This window comes from Perna viridis, chromosome 11 (assembly GCF_037379345.1).
Source record: "Perna viridis isolate PV_CMFRI_1.1 ecotype Kerala chromosome 11, ASM3737934v1, whole genome shotgun sequence".
NCBI lineage: Eukaryota > Metazoa > Mollusca > Bivalvia > Mytilida > Mytilidae > Perna > Perna viridis.
This window is the reverse complement of record NC_142455.1, coordinates 10,673,598-10,695,115: the sequence shown is the minus strand read 5'-3', so window position 1 is coordinate 10,695,115 and position 21,518 is coordinate 10,673,598. Positions and strand designations below refer to the sequence as shown.

Below are 21,518 nucleotides of genomic sequence, written 5' to 3'. Positions count from 1 at the left end.
ATATGGTAACAGTAATAAAGTTACAGCGAAAACACTTCTTAATTTGTCTTTTGTTGTAATCCAGAGACAAAGACCAGACATGGAACAGTAATCAAGGGAACCAAGGTTATAGAGGTAATCAAAAGAATGTAATCCAGGGACAAAGACCAGACTGGAAAACAGACATAGACAACAAAGAACATAAAGTAACTAAAATCATACATACAAAGTAACAAAAGCAAATGAGCAACTCGGACTCCACTAAAAACTGGGAGCATGGACCAGGTGCACCGGTAGGGTAATTCAAGTCCGGGGCAAACAAAAGAGGAAATGACACGTTGAACAGATCACTTTTCATGATGCAGTTGAATACACCGTAATTATCCTGACGACCATAAAACTTCTGTAGTGATGACGTCAATCTTGTAAGCACATAACCCTGTTCAAGAAGCCTGCTTGTATGAAGTATAGCACCTAACAATTTTTTTTCTTAAATAATTACCCATTTCATATCGCAAATGCATCTTTTCTAAAAGTTGAATGTTGGCTTTTGTTTAACTGCCGCGGTTAAAGAAAAATAAATTACATAGAAAGCATAGAAATTCATTGAAAAAGGGTGATCACTCATTCATTTTGTGTAAAATTCGATAGCTTTCTTAGGGAACTTTTTAATCATTTTTTGAGCCATCCATTGTCGATCAAAAAAAATCTTAATACTATTTGACGAACATATGATATATCCATTACACTGGAACAAAAACAAAAAAAAAAATCAGTGGGATAAAATTTACCCTGTGCCTCTCACATCACAGGATCTGCCTGATTTTTACCTTGTCAGTCTGTAAACGTATCGCTTTTTACCCATGCAAATGAAGTTAGGGAGTATATAATTTACATTACATATCTATTCATCAGCAGATATTGTGATTGTAATACCTCTCATGTTCTAAATCATACATAAGTCAGACCCTCGGGCAACAAGAAGATGATTTACAGTCATGTTTTAAACACTATTTTTAATATTTCTTTAAAGTACAACTAAGTAACAAATAACAACATTTTGTAGTCGTCATGTGTTTCATCATCTGATTAATATGGCTGCAGCACTTGGGCGTGTTTCAGGGTTTTTATCCCAACATTCTGTTATCAGTATTTTTAATTTTTTGGAAATGTCTGCATTAAATATTGGCATTATTTCCCTCTCGATAGACTGTTCTACATCGTCGTAAGAATCAACATCTTCTAGATCATCAATACATGAACGTCTATACCATGATTCCCATACAATAATTCCAAAACGTAAAATGTCTATTTCCTTTCCATATAATGATTTGTTTTTTCCATGCGAAAAACTCACACCGACATCACACAATTTAGCATTACCGCCTTTCACCTAAAATGAAACCGACCATTATTTGTTCATTTGAAAAATCAGCAACTGTTTTTATTAAGCTGAAAAATCTAACCAATAAACCATATTAACGTTACCGAAGTACACAGGATGTCTCATAAAAAACCTCGTGAAGCGAGAAAATGAAAATACATTTGTATTTTTTTATGAAATAAACATCAATTGTTCGACAAAACGTACTTATTTCAGTAATCGTCTGTTATATCATCTAATCATCTTGTCATGTCTATCGCCTAAGAAGTCTTGTGGTAGGAAGAGCTCGCCTCGAGCGCGAAAGCCATGGGTAACATACACGGCATGTGCAGCGTCAAACCAAAGACTCTAAAACTGAAAGTTAAAAAAAGAATGCTTTTCGGGCATTCACGGGGTATACCATCGTAAGATTGACGAATGATTAGCTTTGGGTTAGAGTACAACGGGGTGACATTCTACCTGCAACCGTCTATTAGCTAGCACATCAAAATGCGACACAGCGTTTTATGCTAGCACAAAGCATGGTTTGTTCTATTGATGAAACATATCTTCTTGTCCTTAAATGCTGGATTAAACACCAAATGTTCTATCAAACTGGCTGTATAGGACATGGCAACTTGTTTAAGTAAACATTCTTGTCAACTCGAGCGTTAAGATGGTTACGAAGTAGATCGCAACAAGTACGGACAGTATCGGGAAATCGATTCCCGGTCGAGTCATACCAGAACTTTCAAATTGGTAGTCAATACACTCGGACTATAATAATACAATGACGAGTGTTTGACGACATATCAACCTGCAGAGTGTTTCTTCCGGCCCTCTGTGTCGGACTACGAGAAAACAGGGTTTCTCCAATAGTAAATTGCTATCGCCTTGAAATACTTCAAATAGATGTCATTGGATATAAAACATGATCAATTAATAAATCGTGTCATATCAATGCCATAGTTGACACATGACATATGACGCAAGCCATATCATGTGTAAATATTCAAATGCTCTTTAAATTATTCCTTTTTACTCATTTTAACATTTTGAAGTGCATAAAATGTTTTAAATTTTTCATTTATTTATTTATTTATTACTTATTTTAAAAAGGTGTATCAAAACTTTACCCGTTACTCAATTACTCAAGTACAATCACAACCGTATAAAGTGTACAAATGCAACATCACCTACCAAGATATTTGATGGCTTCAAATTACCATGCACAAACCCTCGTTCGTGCAGAAAAGCCAGTCCTTCTAATATCTGTGAAAGATAAGTTTTTATGGAAGACCAAGGCTCTTTGTCGCTAAAGATCAAAGCTGACAAGTTCGTATCACATTTTTCCGAATAAATTTCTAAGACATAACAATTAGCTGATGATGCAAGAGTCACTCCAAAACTCGTATTTATATTCTGATGCTCAAGATTCCTGCAAAATACAATGCAGAACAATTGTAAAACTTAAGTCATATTTTTTGTGTTAATGTACTAAGTATTTTCAGAGAATTTTGAACAACACGTACATTGAACAGAAAACCGATTACAACTTTCAATACAGTTTTTACCACATATCTTATAGTGATATGGACGTTTTTCCAAGCCGATATACGTCCGGGTTGTTAAATGGTTACTGTCCCGTCAACAACGGCGCTACACCATCGATTTCATCTTGTCGCTTATGGTAACGTCATCATTGAAAAAAATGTACCGTTCTGATAATTAATCAAATAGTGTGTTTGTAATTGAAGAAACGATGAAATTACGTTCAAAAATTACTCACTTAAAGCTTTGTGTAATGATATTTTACATTGCATAGTTCCGTATAGTCCCTTGCATCAAGCCTCGATCCATAGTACGAGCGAAACTTTCTAGGGCTTGACAGGGCAGTCTCGTGTTGAAACAGGGGTGGGTAAAGAAAATGTTTTGAAATATTCTTTAAGCATACTTTGGTCCTAGCATAATATCATATCTAGCTAACCTAAAATTTGACTTTTTTTCTTAAAGAATATTTGAGTTACCCATTTATTTGTAATATTTTATAAATTTGTTAATTTTTACTCTACTCCTTTTCTGAATATACTTTTCAAAAATAAAATGCAATATAAAACCAATCAATATGTCTTAAGCAGCTAAAGTGGTCAATACTACATGTTTTAAGTGCTCTTAAATATATCAATAATAATTTTTTTTCGTTTCTAACTAGTTATAAAAAAACATCTTACCGAAGACGATAAATATTACTCAGTTTTGTACAGTCCAAATGATTCTCTACTGAACATTTGAATTTTTTTACGAAGGCTGGTTTCCACCTGTCACGTACCAATACCTCAATGTTTTTGTTGCCTTCCAGTCTCTTGATTTCTGAATGTTTTATTACAAACATATTGAAGAATATCATGAACGTGTGCAAAACTCTACCATATATAGCATTCGAACTGGTCACTAATTGAAAACATTGTTTTCGTACATCAATTGGTAGTCGAAGATCATTTTCGATTCTTTTAAGTAGTATTTCACCAGTATTTATTCTTTTTGGCACAGTGACTTCACAAAATAAGTCGACTTGTTCATATATTTCTTTAAGAAAATGTTGAAAAACTTTATCGATAATTGTATCTTTGCATACATTTTCTATCATCTTGTTAGCAAGTTCATTTGCATACTTGTTCTTGTCTTTCAAATAATTTTTAACCTTTGTACTGTGTTGAAATGATTCCTTTGCTTTAGTAAAAACTAATGCCGGTGCAACAAGAATACCTGGCAGTAAATAGAAAGGTGATAAAGGTAGTAACGTGGTGAATAATAATAATTTTCCCACTTTTGACTTTGGTAAAATTTTGATAATACCGTCGATTGTATCTCCAGGAGTCGCAGTCTGTAAGCCTAAATTATATCCGTCGGGGTCAAGTGGACGACCTAAAATAAGGTTGTCAATTTCTATACAATCGTTTTCCACCACTGTACACTCTTTTTGAAAATTTTTAGTCATGTATTCAGACAAGTCACAATTATTTGTATCTTGAAGCCATGACTGAATTTCACGCTTAATACGGTACTCAGCAATAGATGCAATCTCTTGATCAATTGACACAATGATGTCTTTTTCTGGAAGTTCGTTTTCGGCCCAACAGAACATGCGTTCACGAGTTTCCTTTAAGTGTAAGTGAATGTTTAAATCATCTGACACTTTCTTACATCGTTCCTCAGCGATGCTCCTTAATTTTTCCTTTACCTGAATTAGGAATATTCATTCAAAGACATAAAGAAATAGTATATTTCAAAAGCAAAACTATGTGAAAAGAGACCCGCCTAAATGCAACAAATCCTGATAAAGGGTGTTAACTTATATAACTTACTACGTAGTCAGTTTTTGAATTTCTGTACTTTTGACATTTTAATAACTGAAATGATTGACTTAATTATTTTGTTAAGTTAGGTGTGTTATTCTGTGTTTTTGATGAATGTAAGTAATGTTTGTAGGTGGAAAATATGATTTGAATCACTGGAAATTTTGATCTCCTGAATACTCTGTAGAGCCAAAAAGAGCGATAAAATGCAGAAAAGAGGCAAAAACAAAGCTTGTTTTCATACTCTGTAGCAAACACTAGGTACCAATACTCAATCAAAGTCTAAAAATGTTCGAGGAGAAAAAAATGGAAAAGAGGACAAAAAAGATAAGTAGCACCTTTACTTACCAAAGGAAGTTTTTGTCGAACTTTATTCGTCCGTTTTACGACAGTTCGGGCCATTTCCCGCTTCTCGTCCTCGTTCCGCAATGCGTTTGTTATCCTTGCTTTCAGTTTGAAATCCAAGCGGTCAAGAAAGTATTTCTGCCAACTGCAATTTTCATAACATCAAAATTTATGGATTTTCATGACCCTTTGCCAAATATGGCAATTATGGTGGTAGGAAATATACCAGTTATAAAACAAACGTATCTTAGATGTGCAAATGCTCGAAAGACCTATATGCTAAGACGAAAATCGACCTAATCTACAGAAAAAAAGTAAAACGAATAACAATAAATATAAAAACAACGATATCCACTGGACTACAGGTTCCTTGCTTTGGACAGGCGCATAAATTATGTTGCGGGGTTAAACTGGTTTGTGAGCGCCCAATACTCTCCTAATATGTGACAGGGTTAAACTGGTTTGTGGGTTTGTGATCGCTCAATACTCCCCTAACCTGTGACAGTGGTGGGAAAATACAAAAATAAAACACACTTTAAAAATATGTCGAAATGAATTAAACTGTTATTGTCATACTGAACATGGTAAACGGTACTGTAAACGTACTTAATTAAGAACCTGTAACATTGTTTTTGTGGTTAAATGTTTCTACATTTACTCTTTTCACATACTGATTAAAATGTCTGATCAACAGTTTTTCTATTTCGTTTGCAACGTAATATGGTTTGTTTTTTTTTTAATTTAAAAGACAGAACTATAACTAACCTGGCATGACGTGCGAGCTTTTCCTGAAGGCAAGCAGGAATCATTTCGTCTATTCCTTTTAAGAGTGAATTGAATTCCTCAGAAATAGGATGTCCTTCCTTTGACTTTTGCAATTCCTGTTTCAATAATCAAACATATAATCGAAATACAATGCGATTTAGGATACATTTAAGCAATATCATTTGAACAGCCGATAATCTAATTCGACATCTAAGACGACTTTCAAGCGTTCTGAAAAGTGCATTCTGTTCAAGATCGACGATACACCTTGAAATTGTGCAATGTATGCCTCCTGATTTTGAGCTCTCGTTTCGGTATTTCGATTTTCTTATTTCAAAATTTTGGCTACTATATTAAGGACTACTTGTTTGATACTCAATAAATGTCTTTTAATCTATGCAAGGTTTATTTTTGCGTGGTAGGTTTGTTGTCTGTGTTTTCTGTAGTTGTCAGTTGATTTGTTTGTTGGTTTATTTATTTGGGTAACCAGCATAAGTTTGTGTAACCAGCATTAGTTTGGGTTACCAGCATTAGTTTGGGTAACCAGCATAAGTTTGGATAACCAGCATTAGTTTGGGTTACCAGCATTAGTTTGAGTAACCAGCACTAGTTTGGGTAACCAATATATATTTGGTTTCTTATCATCAGAAAAACAACAAATATAAACATACACTCCAAGCGCTAATTTTGTACAACTTATTGCTGTCGAAGTTAATCAATTTCTCAGTAAGCTTCTGTTTTATATGGTCAAACACTTTATCCTCGTCTTCATGCATCTGATCCCACTTGTTGCATACAAAAATTGCTCTTCGAGGATCAAACACAGATTTCATTCCATTAATTCGGCGTCTTTCTTGTTCATCGAGTATCCGCTGCAACTAATTGTAATAATATTCATGGTTTAAGATAAAAAAAAAACAATTTTCAAATGTTTTTAAAGTCGGTTTATAGCTCGTGTGTAAAGCTTTGAACACGTCTGTTTCCTTATTTCACCATGACTTGTTATCATGTTATAAAATTACCAAACAACTTGTTTTTGGCAAACCTTTGCTAATGTCATAATAAAACAAGGCAATCGCTTAAAAATGCATGAAATAAAGATAAATAGATACAATTAAAAAGTGTTAAAGTCATAATTCCAACAAAATAACGTAGACCAAAGTAAATAGTATTTGGAGTAACTGAGGTCAATGACTTATTATACAAAGTTGCTTGTGCTGAATTCAATTATCATAATGCATTGGCTGCCAAATTTAGAGTTATGATGCCTAAAGTACCAGTCCAAATAAAATTCAGACACTGCCAATGGTGAAGTGATTCATGGTAAAGAAAAACCCATCAAACAAATGATGCTCTTTCAGTTTACATATGCTGTAGTTTTAAATAACAACAATCTTTTCTGCATTCAGATCTGCACTTTTTAGAAAATCACACATTAATTTACCACTAAAATCGACCAAATGAAACCAAATGAAGAACGATAACTCTTGCAAAGTGCCAATTTCATGTACAATCTATATAATTTTTATCTCAAAAGCCCAACAACCAAATGAAAAACTGAGACTGGTTTTGCGCTCAGTAACTGTTTCTGAACAAGAAATAACACTGAATTCGGTGGGTTTTTGACATGCATGAATCAACTGCTGTCTGATTGTTAGAAAGACTGCTACTTAAATGTTGAAAAGGGCTCGAGAAATATCACTTTTCTAGGACTGACAGTTTATCGATAATACTTTCTACATAAGGGAACGCTATACATACTCGGATAAGCCACTATAGACGCCAAAATTAATTGTATAAGACATACCCGGTCGCTTTGTATTCCTCCAGCATTTGTTGGATTTATTATATATATAAATGCCAGCGCTGACGGTAAGTAGTCGAACAGTCTCTGTGTCAGGACGTCATTATCAGGACCAATACCGGGGGTATCTACTATCATAATTTTATTCTAAAATCAAAATACATTCGTATGTTTCAATCATCTTCGCAGTGACGTCGTTTAGCCCAGACGAGTCAATTATCCTTCTATTATAGATAAAACTTTCATAGATCACAGTTTTACCATGAAAATGTTTACCAAACGGTTCCCAATCTCCTGATTCCCCATTGCTCCATTCGCCATGACCTTTTCTTCATTCATATTAAATATCGCACCACTCGTATTAAACACGGGTTCTGCGTGTTACGAAAATAATGTGTTATTTTTTAAACAACATTTTAAATTCATAGTTAAGACAAATTTGTCTTTATCATCCAGGTGTTCCCTTTCTCAATCTCCCTTGCTATATGGTCTCTTCGCAATATCAAATACCCCATTCCAATTTGCCCGAAACTCCATTACATGTGAAGTTCCCCCCAAACATGTACTGTATGTAATTTAATGGTGTTTGCCGCTCTTTTTAAGTGTAACAAGAATTTCATAGAATTGTGAAATATCTGTTAAGATCAATATTGGATGAAAAAAATAGATGAGTCAGTTTGCTTGTTTTTGATATGTAAGCATTTGAAATTTTGGCAAGAAAATAAAGTTCTGTCCGTTCAAACACTATAGAAATAACGACGATTCCATTAAAACTTTCCACATAACATGTTGATGTGTTTTTTTAATGAAATTATGAAAAGAAAAGTGGGGGTCATTGGTCACTGGTCAAAAAATATAAATTCTATTAAACCAGCGGACGGCGAAATTTCGACAGAAATGGCTGAACATGACCAGTGAAAATTAATTTCAGAAATTTCTATAAGGAAAATAATCCAACTTCCGACCGTGAGTTAAGTTTCTTTACAACATACAAAAACACCTTAGACCATGATATATAACATCATTACAAAATTCATCGTTTTTTATATATTGACATGTCACGGTTTCATATATGTTTATTATCAATGTTTCAGCTTTTAACTTACTTAAGTGTCAATTCCTGTCAGAATCAGGCAGTGGGTGAAACATGGTATGAAAAAACATCGTTTTGATTGTGTAATCTGACGTTTTGCACCATCAGAATCAAGGAAAACAGACAAGATATTCATATCATGCTGGACCATTGAGGTACAATTTCATTGAAATGCACTTAAAATGAACATTTCAAAAACTGTCAAAAACCTCATTTTTCTAACATTCTATTGAAATATTTCTGAGTAAAGCCAGTGATGCTGAGATTTAATAGTTTTATTTTCAATAGATAAATAGATAATCATGTTTCTGATTTTTCCCATTTTGCCTGATTCTTACAAACACTTACACTGAACAAACATAGAAGTAATTTGTTTCTGAATTATACAGTTAAAGCTTTTTGAAGCGACTACATCATGCTTTTTTGATATGTGAATGTAATGTAATGTAAGTTACCTGTAAACAGGGTATAGGCCAGCATATATCAACGCATGCGTACTTCTCTCCGGCCTCTGTAGCGCATACACATTCCTTTAGCCTTTTCCTCATTTCTGATGCACCCCCAGTGACTGACACCAGGACGCTTTCTTTTCTGTCTTCTTTGTCGATTAGAATTATCCTTTTGAAGTCTCTGTTGTTTATTCGACATATTGGGGATGTACAAGTCAAAGGTGACTGAGGTAAAAGTTCAACTCCAAGCAATAAATTGATGAATGTACTTTTACCTGCACTCGTCTCGCCTATATTAAATAAATAGCATAAAATAGGATATATTAATTAATGTTATCCTGTCCGTGACGGTTACAACTTATTGTGATATAACTCATTCGTCATACATTTAACATCGAAGTTTGATACACGAAAATGCATTTGTAGCATGCTTGAATTTGAGATTGATCTTTTAGAGACAATAATGCATAATAATGTATTAAATGCAATGTAACAGTCCACCCATTTATGAAGTCTTTCCAATGTAAGTCACATCATATATATATTCTTGTACCTGTAATGACTATTGGGCAAAGCTCGTCATAAACGTCCGATTTCTTGGCTCTGACAATTTTTAGCAAATCACCAAATTCTTCAGTCATTTCTTCCTTAACCTCCTTGAAAAAGTGTTCACTTTCTAACATATCTTCAATTTCTGCATAAACGTCGTATAAGGCTGATTTTCCTTTCATGTCAAATGATGCAGCTTTCGTGATGACACTTGCGGCCGCATCCTGTTAAAATCGGTAAAATCGATTTGATTTAAAAATTGCAAACTTTGTTTCTGTTCGAATCCTTGATTTCCTTTATTCAAATCAGGAGTGATGCGTACATGCTTATGATTCAAAACTTTATGGCGAGTTGGTCCATTTTAATAATAAAAAAAAATAAATTGTAAGATTTATATATATATATATATATACAGGATAAAGGATACTTGATACATACACTTGCTGTCTTCAAATCTTTTCCTTTTAGGAATGGTTTTTCACCAGTTCTAGACAACCGTAATGTTTCCTAAAGATAAAAACCACAGTAATTACTGTTTATCGAGCTTTCATAAGATTTGAAATATATTCATGTTTGTTTTCAATAGCGCAACTGATAAAAATTGAATACAATTACTGTAAATGTCCTAATTTTCGCGGTGTACTAATTTCCGCTCTTTTCGCGGTGGACAGAAAACCACGTAAAATAGAAAATTGATTTTTAACTCTAGATAACACTAATCATTTTTTTGCTTTTGTTTTGTTTTGCTTTTTTTTTTTGAAACCACGAAAATTGATACCCGCAAAAATGTTCACTTGACAGAATTAACGTCCAATTACTCTGATAGGGAAAAATGTAAAACAACAAAGTACAAGTGGCCTTTATTTTCATAAAACATTTCTCTATATAGAAAGATTTCTGCTCTCAGAATTTAAGTAGTAGTGTCTTTGTAAGAATCATGCAAAATCTGAAAAAGTGATACACCCCCAAAAAAGGCTACATATTTTAATTTTTGTAATTAATTTTATGGGTCTATATGACGAAATATGTAATTATTCATTCCAATCTATCTGCTCTTAGAAGAAAATCAAGATTAAAAATCTAATATATTATATTGTATTTTAGTGTCATTTACAGACTTATCTCCCTTAATTTTTAAATCTACAGTGTAATCTATATATTTTGTATCTTCTAAAAACACGGGTTATATGAAAAACCAAATGTTAATTTCTGTTTACAATGGTAATTCAAACATAATATCAAAACAAAAATATGTAGGCAATCCACAAGCTTATGACGACGACCTTAAAACTTCTGTAGTAATGACTTGTATCAAAACAACACTGCTCGCGAAGCCCAATTGTAAAACGTCCAGCACGGTAAGAAAAAAGTCTGCGTATTTTCGGCAAGCCTTGGCATATAAATTGTGATATAAACATTCCATACATAGATGTTGAAAGGATGATACCATAGATGACAGGAACGTTAACGAAAACAGAAAGAAAAAGCAGCGTCGGAATATGTCACCTACCAATTTAGTTGGAAAACTGTGAACATGTAAAGGTAAAAAATGAGCAAGCAATAGGCTTGGTTCCCTATTTCCTGGAATCCCACTGCATTCAGTGACAGTTAAGAGCTTTGAGGATGTAGTTTATATCTTCGAAGGTTTATACTGTGAATAATATTTACTACGACTTTCAATGGTGTAACAACATGCGAAGACGTTTTAAGTATATACTGAAACATTAGATTACCATCCATTATCAGTGAGGATATAATTACAAAACAAACAAAAAACAAACTGAGAGTTTCTAAAATGTGTTTCAACAATGCCCTCATATATTTTACAAAAAATAGTAACTGGTGTTATATTTCCCAAGTAACATACAACAATACAATGTATGCAATAGTATAGTGTGTTAAAGAAATGGATAGCTAAGGCATGTTTAAGAAGACAAAATAATACCACCTTGAAATTTGTATGGCAATTCCCGAAGTGAGGAGAAAATAAGGAAGACCAAAAAACAAAAGAAAGAAAAAGAAACACAGGGTGGAGGACTGTGGAATAAACCGGTCCATATATTACCATATTTGCTATATTATACTTTTTATATATAGTTTACTCTAGATCATTCGTGTGAAGAAAAGAGAAACATAGACAACTTTTTATATTATGACGCCATGATCTTAATTTGAAAGCGAGGCGGTCCATATAATTTCTTACTGGTCCATATGGCATTATATGGACCGGCAGTTTTATCTAAGAAAGTAAACAAATAAAAATCGTAAAAGTATAAAATTCAGCATAAGTAGCATTCACATTATTTGCCATTTACAAATGTCATTACAATGGCGTATATCATACATGTATTGTGTATGTACAACAGTTAACTGTGTTACTAGCTAGTATAGTACATCAAAATTGTATCGGCATTAATAAATGCTTCTCTTTTATAACATTGAAAATGAAAACTTACCAAAAATATCCGACCATATCTCATCAATTCAGATAATGCTTGCATATTTATTTATGAATTATGAAAGTGCAAACTTAGAAATTTTGCGATGTTTTTGTTATAGCCTAAAAGCGACATGGGTGAAATCGGAACGATGTAAATTTATAGTATGGTGTTGTTTACAATACTCAGAACTAAATTGTAGCTTCCTGACATGTCACAAGAACACATTACATATTTTGTTCAAACATTAAACTTTGTGTATCAATGTGTGCAATTAGATATGTAAAAACAAAACATGAACTATATGAAATATTCTATTTACTGACAAAACTTTCCTTCATAACTATCCTCCTTACTGTAAATATTTAACATTAAGATATTTGCCTCAATCGACAAACAGAAAAATCCTTAAAATTATAATTACAACAATACGTAATATAAGAAACTGTCATCATGAAGTGTTTAAGTAGCTATCTATGTAAGAATCATACAAAATCTGAAAAATGTGATACATCCCCAAAAAGGCTACATATCTTTATTTTTGTAATTAAGTTCGTTTTATGGGTCTATACTATGAAATGTGTAATTATTCATTCCAATCTGCCTGCTCTTAGAGGATAATCAACATTGAAAATCCAATAGATTCTATTGTATTTTAGTGTCATTTACAGAGTAATCTCCCTCAATTTTGAAATTTTAATTTCTGTTTACTATTGCAATTCAAACAAAATATAAAAAAAATAAAAATATGTAGGCATTTTACCTATGAATCACAATCACATGATTCTTAGCTGGAGTGCTACTTAATGGTCTAAGATATGGATTGTCCACAACTTGCATTACCATGATTGTTTTGTCTGGTAGTTAATACAGATATATTCTTCAGTCAAATATCCCTTTTAAAGATGAATACGAAGAATTGAAACGTACAAAAAGTCTTGAATTGATTGAGTAATGTTTTTTCCGGATTTGGAATATTCGTATGACGTTAACAGGTTTGTGTGCAAATTAGAATCGCAATGTGCCGTGCGCTATTTGTTTTGGGGAACTTAAATCGCTTTATAAGAGCAATTCGATTGTTTACGTTTTCAAGAATTAAGGGAAACAGAATATACAACTTCGTTTAATATGAATTTTTTTATCAATATGAATAGGATGTTATTTTTACAACAGAAATCAGGCTGTAGTATGTAAAAATACATACTGTAAAATCATCTGAGTCTGTTACACTTGGTTGTAAACGCTGAAGAATAGAACTCTTCTTTTTTTTTGAGGTTGCCATGGCTGTAATAGAGCCTAACTCGTTTGTTGCATACCAAATACATCTAAAATCCAAGAAAAAAGTTAATAAAAACCATCACCCTTAACATATCGCTAAACTGTCAACACCTTGTGTTACTTTTAACGGAATAATTATCGTTTACGGACTCTCATAATGTGCTGCATTTAAATCAAACGCATGAATGCATCTGAAAGGAACAATATTGATTTCAATTCACAATCACGAATATATCATATCTAAGCTATATGTTTACCTTTATCATATGGTAAAATTTTTCTATACCTGAATAATCAAAGTTTTGTAATTCCAAACCTATTTTGTTAACACGTCTAAATCTCAACAAAATATTTTATTAATAATTGGCACGGTGCAGGTTAAATTCGATGACATTACGTTGTTATCGACTCTATATGTTGGATATTTTTTCTGTTGTATTCTGGTGTTAAACTCGTATTTCCTTTATTTTTCCTCATTGGTACAAAATATGATTCCCAACTTTAATTTACAACATACGAATTTAGAATGTATATGAAAAGATTTATAAATATGAATATGTAAGAACTAGTGCATCAGGGTTCATTTGTTCATTGTAAGTGAAAATTTGACAATCCGCTCCTACTCTAACGATACACTCCTTGCCATTTGTGCAGTGTAAGTGTGTAGAGTTGTTTAACAATGAAGTTCATACTTTTTTACATTTAAAATTTGTTCAATATTTGCCTTTGTTTTTTATACTATAATTTACTTTCTATTCAAGATATAATAACACTTAAGTTAAAAACAAAATTGTTACAGCTTACCTACATACCAATGTATTAGCATGATTCTGCCTTAGTAATTCATTGTACACCTGTATATGAACAAATATAGATACCATAGGTAAGGCAATAGCTTTAAATGAAGCAGAAAAAGTGTATTGAACGGATATCAAATATCATTTTAAATGTCTGCGTTAAAATCAATTATTAATTTAAATTCCAAATGGTAATGTCTTATGGCTGCAATATGGGACATTATAGACAACGAACATAAGAATGTTTTTTTCGCAATTTAATGGAACAAATGGTCGTGACATATATTACTTGTGTGAAAATCACATAGAAATAGACTGCAATACTAAGTACAAAAATACAAATCATATCTATTGCAATTTTCGATATGCTGTAGACGTGATGTAAGGAGAATTTCTCATCAGCAGCATTAGAATCAAATATATAGGAAGATCTTAATGAAAAAAAATGTATACAAGAAATACCCAAAACCAACAATATCGTAAAAAGAAGCCAAATTCTTCACAGAGTTTTGTTTGTTTGTTGGGGTTTAACGTCCGAGCAGCAATATTCTTCACAGAGAGGTTCTACCGTGTGCTATACAAAGAATGAAGCATCAGTGTTTCAGGCATTGTTTAATTTGTTATACTACAAAGTTTGATGAATATAACCTGATGTAATTCTGGGTCAGACAAGTTTGACTACAGGGTTTGTTAATAGCCATCGGACTCTATGGTCCACTAGCAGAGGCATCGCCCCAGTGGTTGTTATTACACTTTTCGATATGATAAACACGTGTTCAAGGAGTAATCATTAGATTAAAAAATCCATTTCTTGAACCATTTAAGAGCTCTAAGTATCAACTTCTGGTTCCAATTTACTGAATTTTTTGTTCTCTGTATCTGTCGTAACACTTTAATGTTTGTTGAACTGCACAAATTAAGTTGTTACGTAGAAAAACCGTTATCAATCAAAGTAAGAGCTTTTTTACAACAAATTATACATACATAGTAAATAGATTGACTTTTATTACTAAAGAAATGACTGTTAACTTTTAAAAAAAAAGCTCAATTGCAAGATACATAAACATTCACTATAGATATTGGGAACAATAATTACAATGAACACTAAATCACATCTATATCAATAGAATGCAATATAAATAATCCAATCAAGCATATTAATATAAAAAATTTCTGTTCTTTATCACAGTATTCATATTCAATAATTGTAAACTTAATATCAAAATTAACGATAAAAGGAATGATTTTCCATTCCCTTTCGTAAGTTTTCGGTTTTTAGATGGTGATGTCCGCTTGTCAAGGTCATATAGTGTTTACATATCACTATTGGTTCAATTTACTCGTATTGGTAACAATGTTTGGGATTTTAGCGAAAGAAATCATGAATGTTTATGAAAAATTACTATATATTTGCGATATCACAAGCTCGTAAAAACATTAAAAGATTTTGTCAACTGATACAAGAAAGTCAGTATCAAATACAGATGTAATTGTGAACGATAAATACGTATGGGCATGCCACACCCTATATTTTATTACAACATTCTTCACAAAGCACGGAAAGCTCAATACTCACCAAATAAGTTGACTAAACCCTTGAATATACTAATTCATAAAGGACATAGTTATGATATCGTTGTTAAATTTTTAAAGGTAGCATTGTTTGGTATTAACATTTATTCGTTCATAAGGTCTTTACAATGAACCTATCACACTATATTTAAAAGTAGTTTTCGGCATGACATGAATTTATGTCCTCATTGTATGATTTGAAATGTACCGTGGTTGTCATCCCGGTATTGGAAGATTTAGGATTGATATTACATACAATGAGGACATAGCTTTGTGTAGGTTTAAACTAGTCTTGCGCTGACATGTCAATTAACTGCTAGCAGTCCTTTGTGCGTTTGTATAACGTATGATAAGATGTTTTATTTCCGTATTAGCAAGAGACTCAAAACTTTTTGAACTGATTTAGAGTACGTTTAATCGTGTAATATTTTTACACAGTGGCCAGTTATAAAAGAGGGAGGGGGTTGTATTCACACCAAAGAACTTTAACCCCGCCGCATTATTTTTGCGCCTGTCCCAAGCCTGGAATTTCTAGCCTCTGTATGTCTTATTTCTTTTCACGTTTAGTTGACTTTTATGTTGGTGAGTGTGTTGGAGCAACTGTTTATCTGTACCTGGGTATGATGTTTTAGGACCAGCTACAGCCTGTCCCATTGTGTGAGGGTTTCCTCGTCGTTCATTGATGAGCCATTGCTGGCCTTGAACATTTTTTTTTATCCCGGTGGGATTGTTGTCACGTGGACATATTCACCATTTTCATTCTCCTTATGCTGGTATAAAAGATTTGATACATACACAAAAAAGTGACGCAAAGTTCACTTCAAGAATTAATCACTCATCGACGTCTACGGCAATAACATAACAATGTTTATATGGTATCCATCCCTGCAACTTTACCGTCATTCCCTGTATACTTATACCATATTTACATTTTTATCACACTATTTCAGTAATCAATTTTGAATAGTAACTTTTGTTTTACTATTTTGCCGACTTAAAATATATCTTTATCTTTGTTATCGAAATTATTTTTAATATAAAAAAAGTGCATTGTAGTCAATATAAACAGTAGCTTTGAGTTGTTTTTCTTATTCCATGGTCCCTGGATGGTTAGGGAATTGGAGATAAGGAATTTGGATGGAGAACACGGAAAAACCGATTTGAAAACTATTCAAAATGACATTCTATTTAATTCAAATGAATATTTAAAATGTTATATTTGTAATTTAGTACATAATTTAATGAAACAATAATGTATTATGCAAAGTCATTCATACAAAATGTTCTAATTTTATATGATTTTTACTACTGAAGGAAAAGATTGAAAGAAATGGAATGCATTCTTTTGAATAACTTATAAAGCATCAGCATCAAATTCATTTCTTATTATTGTAAAGAGAGTTTTTGTGAAGCCATTGGCAATTCAGAGCAGATTTTTATGAAACTTGGTCAGAAAAGCCAAGCGACGTATTAACACCAATGTAAAAAGATGAAAGACTGAAGTGCATTCGCTTTTTTAACAAATAAAAGCATAAAACTAGTGCAACAGTAGGGTTTACATTTAACAAAAAGGCTAGTTACATAAATAATCTCCCATCGATAAATTCCTGAAATACTCCCACTACTGCTATGTCTTCACATCAGACATCTTGAAATTAAATATTCGGGAAAAACTCAATGGCTTGAGATAATTTCAGTTTTATAATTTCATGAATACGGGCTTACCTCTAATGTATATATACTATGATCACAAGTCTACAAAATACTAATCAGTTATAAGAGAAAAATGCATTTAAAATATAGACCCAAAAAGCAAACTTCTCGTCATACCTGGCGACAGATCGTGAATTTTGATAACAGTAGTATTAATCTAATTTATTTACTTTTCTTAATTTAAACATAAAAATAGACTAAAACATAATATTATTGGATTGTTAAAGGGCCACAAGATTTCAACCCCAATTTTAATTGGTTGTAGTTTGTCTATTATCTGTATCGAACATATTTGTTGACAAAGTTTGCAAAGTGAAACTGCTGAATATGTGTTTTTAAGTGTCAGTCCATGTAAAAATTGGGCAGTAAGTGAAACATGGTATGAAGAAAACACCACTTTGATAGTGGATTTTCACTTTTTACACCATCTGAATCAAGGAAAACAGGCAAGATTTTCTATATCATGCTGGAGCATTGAGTTACAATTTTATTGCAATGCACTGAAATTGAACATTTCAAGGGCAGATAACTCTCAAATTTCTAATATTCTATTGAAAAGTTTCTTTCAAAGCCATAGATGCAGAGATCAAATAATGGTCCTTTGAAATAACGAAAGTATCCTTGAGTAAAAGTGTATTGTCACAACGGTGGGTTTTTGACATGCATGTTTCTAATTTTTCCCATTTTGCCTGATTCTTATAAATACTCACACTTAAACGTAATGTCATATCTAACTACACTTGTGCGTCGGTATTGAGGTTTCGTCAGTGGCGTTCCAGTTTCCTTTAATGAGACAGAAAAGCCAGGGTAGCAGTGTATATTATTTTGAAGGGGTCCTTTGAGGGAGGGGGTATTAAAACAACATATAAAAACATCGATGTTTCTCAAATTTATTAGGCAGGCATCTTTCAGTTCCTGTCGGTTTTTTCACACACAAATAATTATCAGTTCTTACCTTTGATTTTTTTCAAAATATATTTTTGCATTTTTTTTTCTCTCTGACCTTGATGTATCAAATCAAAAAGTAAAGAGTGTGTGCGAATGAAAAGACACTTTAATAAAAAAGAAAAAAAAATGTTGATAAAAAATACTAAACGTTTGAAGAGCAAAAATGATTCTCTTACGAGAAAATAAGACGAAGAAGAAAAAAAGCAAATTCGAATACGTATTTGTACGAGTAATTTAATGCATAAAACTTTATTTAACTATATGTTGATACTTAATTTGGGTCATGACCTTTTATAAATTTTTATATCTTATCGCATCAAATATACAAGATGCAATGTTATAGACATTTGAGTCACGCAATTTTAAATATCAGACAGGGTTTAATTTAAACTTCACAGCTAAACAATTGATGGTCGGTATTTAAAATTATTGTCATCCTCTGAGCAGATTGAAAAAATATAATCTCATTCTTGTATGATTACGAATATATACTGAGACAGCTGTTAAGTAAATATTTGCTGCAGTTTCTGTGAAAATCGGTCGGAAAAGGTAAATACTAGAATTGTGTGAAAGTCGTTTCAACATGGCGATGTTTGCAATGACAAGCGACACGGCTAGAAGCAAGGATGTGAAACATATGCTATCTAGTGAATATCCTGTTGTTGTAAAATTCAGGGAATATGATGGGAATCAAGAATTAAACATTCAGAAACGATATCATGAACAACAGTTAAAACCACCAGGGAGATTCGAGGAAAAGTTTTTGGAACTATTTGTCGGACATAATATAGCTCTACCGAAGGCACCTGCTTTTTGGCGCCCTAAATCCAGTAAACAACTTCGGAAAATTATTTCAAGAGTATCAACCCCGACTCACAATATACCAGGACGAAAAGTTGAGGACGATCCTGAGGACAGGGAACTGTGCCGGAAAGATTATCTTAAATCACAACAAGCAAAGCGTGCAAAAAGTGCACCTCCACTGAAAAAATCTCGAACAATGTCTGCAAAAGAAATGGCGTTAAGTAGTGTTCGACTGTCAACTCAAAATAAAATAGGTAGATTGAGATATGGATTGAGGGCAGGGCAAACTGAACATTATGTGGCAGCTGAAAAAGTTAACAATGTTTACGGGGATTTTACTAAACTTTAAGTAGCACTCCAGCTAAGAATCATGCAAAATGTGATTCATTGGTAATCAGCCTACATATTTTTATTTTTAATATTTTGTTTGAATTGCCATGGTAAACAGAAATTAACATTCATTTTTTTATATAACCAATCTTCATGGGAGATAAATATTATATAGAATGCCGTGTAGATTTCAAAATTGAGGGAGATTACTCTGTAAATGACACTAAAATACAATAGAATCTATTGGATTTTCAATGTTTATTATCTACAAAGAGCTGATAGATTTGAATGAATAATTACACATTCATAATATAGACCCATAAAACAACTTAATTACAAAAATAATAATATGTATCCTTTTTAGAGGTGTATCACATTTTTCAGATTTTGTATGATTCTTACATAGATAGCTACTTAAACACTTCATGATGACAGTTTCTTATATTACGTATTGTTGTAATTATAATTTTAAGGGTTTTTCTGTTGCCGATTGAGGTAAATATCTCAATGTTAAAAATTTACGGTAAGGAGGATAGTTATGAAGGAACGTTGTACCAGTAAATAGAATATTTTATATAGTTCAAGTATTGTTATTTCATATATTATTGCACGTATTGTTCAGAATGTTTAATGTTTGAACAAAATATGTAATGTGTTCTTGTGACATATCAGGAAACTACAATTTAGTTATGAGTATTTGTACTACACCATACTTTAAATTTACATCTTTCCGATTTCATCCATGTCGCTTTTAGGCTATAACAAAAACATCGCAAAATGTCTAAATTTGCACATTCATAATTCATAAACAAATATGCAAGCATTATCTGAATTGATGAGATATGGTCGAATATTTTTGGTAAGTTCTCATTTTCAATGTTATAAAAGAGAAGCATTTATTGATGCCGATACAATTTTGATATACTATACTAGCTAGTGACACAGTTTACTGTTGCACATATACAATACATGTATAATATACGTCATTGCAAGAACATTTGATGACATGGCAAGTGATGTGGATGCTACTAATGCTGAATTTTATACTTTTACGATTTTTATTTGTTTACTTTCTTAGATAAAACTTCCGGTCCATATAATGCCATATGGACCAGTAAGAAATTATATGGACCGCCCCGCTTTCAAATTAAGATCAAGACGTCATAATTTAAGAAGTTGTGTATGTTTCTCTTTTCTTCACACGAATGATCTAGGGTAAACTATATAAAAAAAGTATAATACAGCAAATAGTTCATGCCAGATCGGGCCAAATGGCAACATCTGGACCGGTTAGTCGACCTCACAAAGTCAAAAGACCTCAGGTACGCTTCGGTCTATATAATTTTTGGGGCGACCAATCGGTCCATATATTTGCTAATTATTTTATATTTATACTGTCTGTTGTAATTTTGTCTATATTTTCGTTTTGATTCCACAGTCCTCTACCCTGTATTCTTTTTCTTTCTTTCTTTTGTTTTTTTGGTCTTTCTTATTTTCTCCTCACTTCGGGAATTGCCATGCAAACTTCAAGGTGGTACAATTTTGTCTTCTTAAACATGCCCTAGCTATCCATTTCTTTAACACACTCTTGCATACATTGTATTTTTGTATGTTACTTAGGAAATATAACACCAGTTACTATTTTTGGTAAAATATATGAGAGCATTGTTATAACACGTTTTAGAAACTCTCAGTTTGTTTTTTGTTTGTTTTGTAATTATATCCTCACTGATAATGGATGGTAATCTAATGTTTCAGTATATACTTAAAACGTCTTCGCATGTTGTTACATCATTAACAGTCTTGGTAAATAATATTCACAGTATAAACCTTTGAAGATATAAACTATATCATTACTCAAAGCTCTTAACTTTCACTGAATGAAGTGGTATTCCAGGGATTCCGGAAATAGTGGTTCAAGCCTATTATTTGCCG

General features: G+C 32.4%; 1 protein-coding gene across 1 annotated transcript; it reads right to left on the bottom strand.

Annotated features, from left to right (window-relative positions):
• Positions 1 to 978: 978 nt before the first annotated feature.
• On the bottom strand, positions 979 to 14,343 carry LOC148602951 (uncharacterized). The gene is made up of 12 exons (XM_088552618.1): positions 14,224 to 14,343; positions 13,346 to 13,466; positions 10,142 to 10,210; positions 9,708 to 9,927; positions 9,161 to 9,444; positions 7,616 to 7,759; positions 6,480 to 6,686; positions 5,809 to 5,924; positions 5,047 to 5,188; positions 3,574 to 4,583; positions 2,543 to 2,780; positions 979 to 1,372 (listed from the first exon to the last, which is right to left on the bottom strand). Exons 1-12 carry the CDS (start codon positions 14,298 to 14,300, stop codon positions 1,061 to 1,063), a joined length of 2,940 nt encoding a protein of 979 aa, XP_088408744.1. The 5' UTR covers positions 14,301 to 14,343; the 3' UTR covers positions 979 to 1,060.
• Between the last annotated feature and the right edge of the window lie 7,175 nt (positions 14,344 to 21,518).

What these genes read in the sequence shown, in the direction of transcription:
- LOC148602951 (XM_088552618.1), bottom strand. Translation starts at nt 14,300, where the DNA reads ATGGTATCTATATTTGTTCATATACAGGTGTACAATGAATTACTAAGG. An exon ending in AAGATTTGAAGACAGCAAGT is followed by an intron (nt 9,928 to 10,141) that starts GTATGTATCAAG and finishes CGATTTTAACAG; the next exon opens with GATGCGGCCGCAAGTGTCAT. An exon ending in AAGCTCGCACGTCATGCCAG is followed by an intron (nt 5,189 to 5,808) that starts GTTAGTTATAGT and finishes TGAAAATTGCAG; the next exon opens with TTGGCAGAAATACTTTCTTG.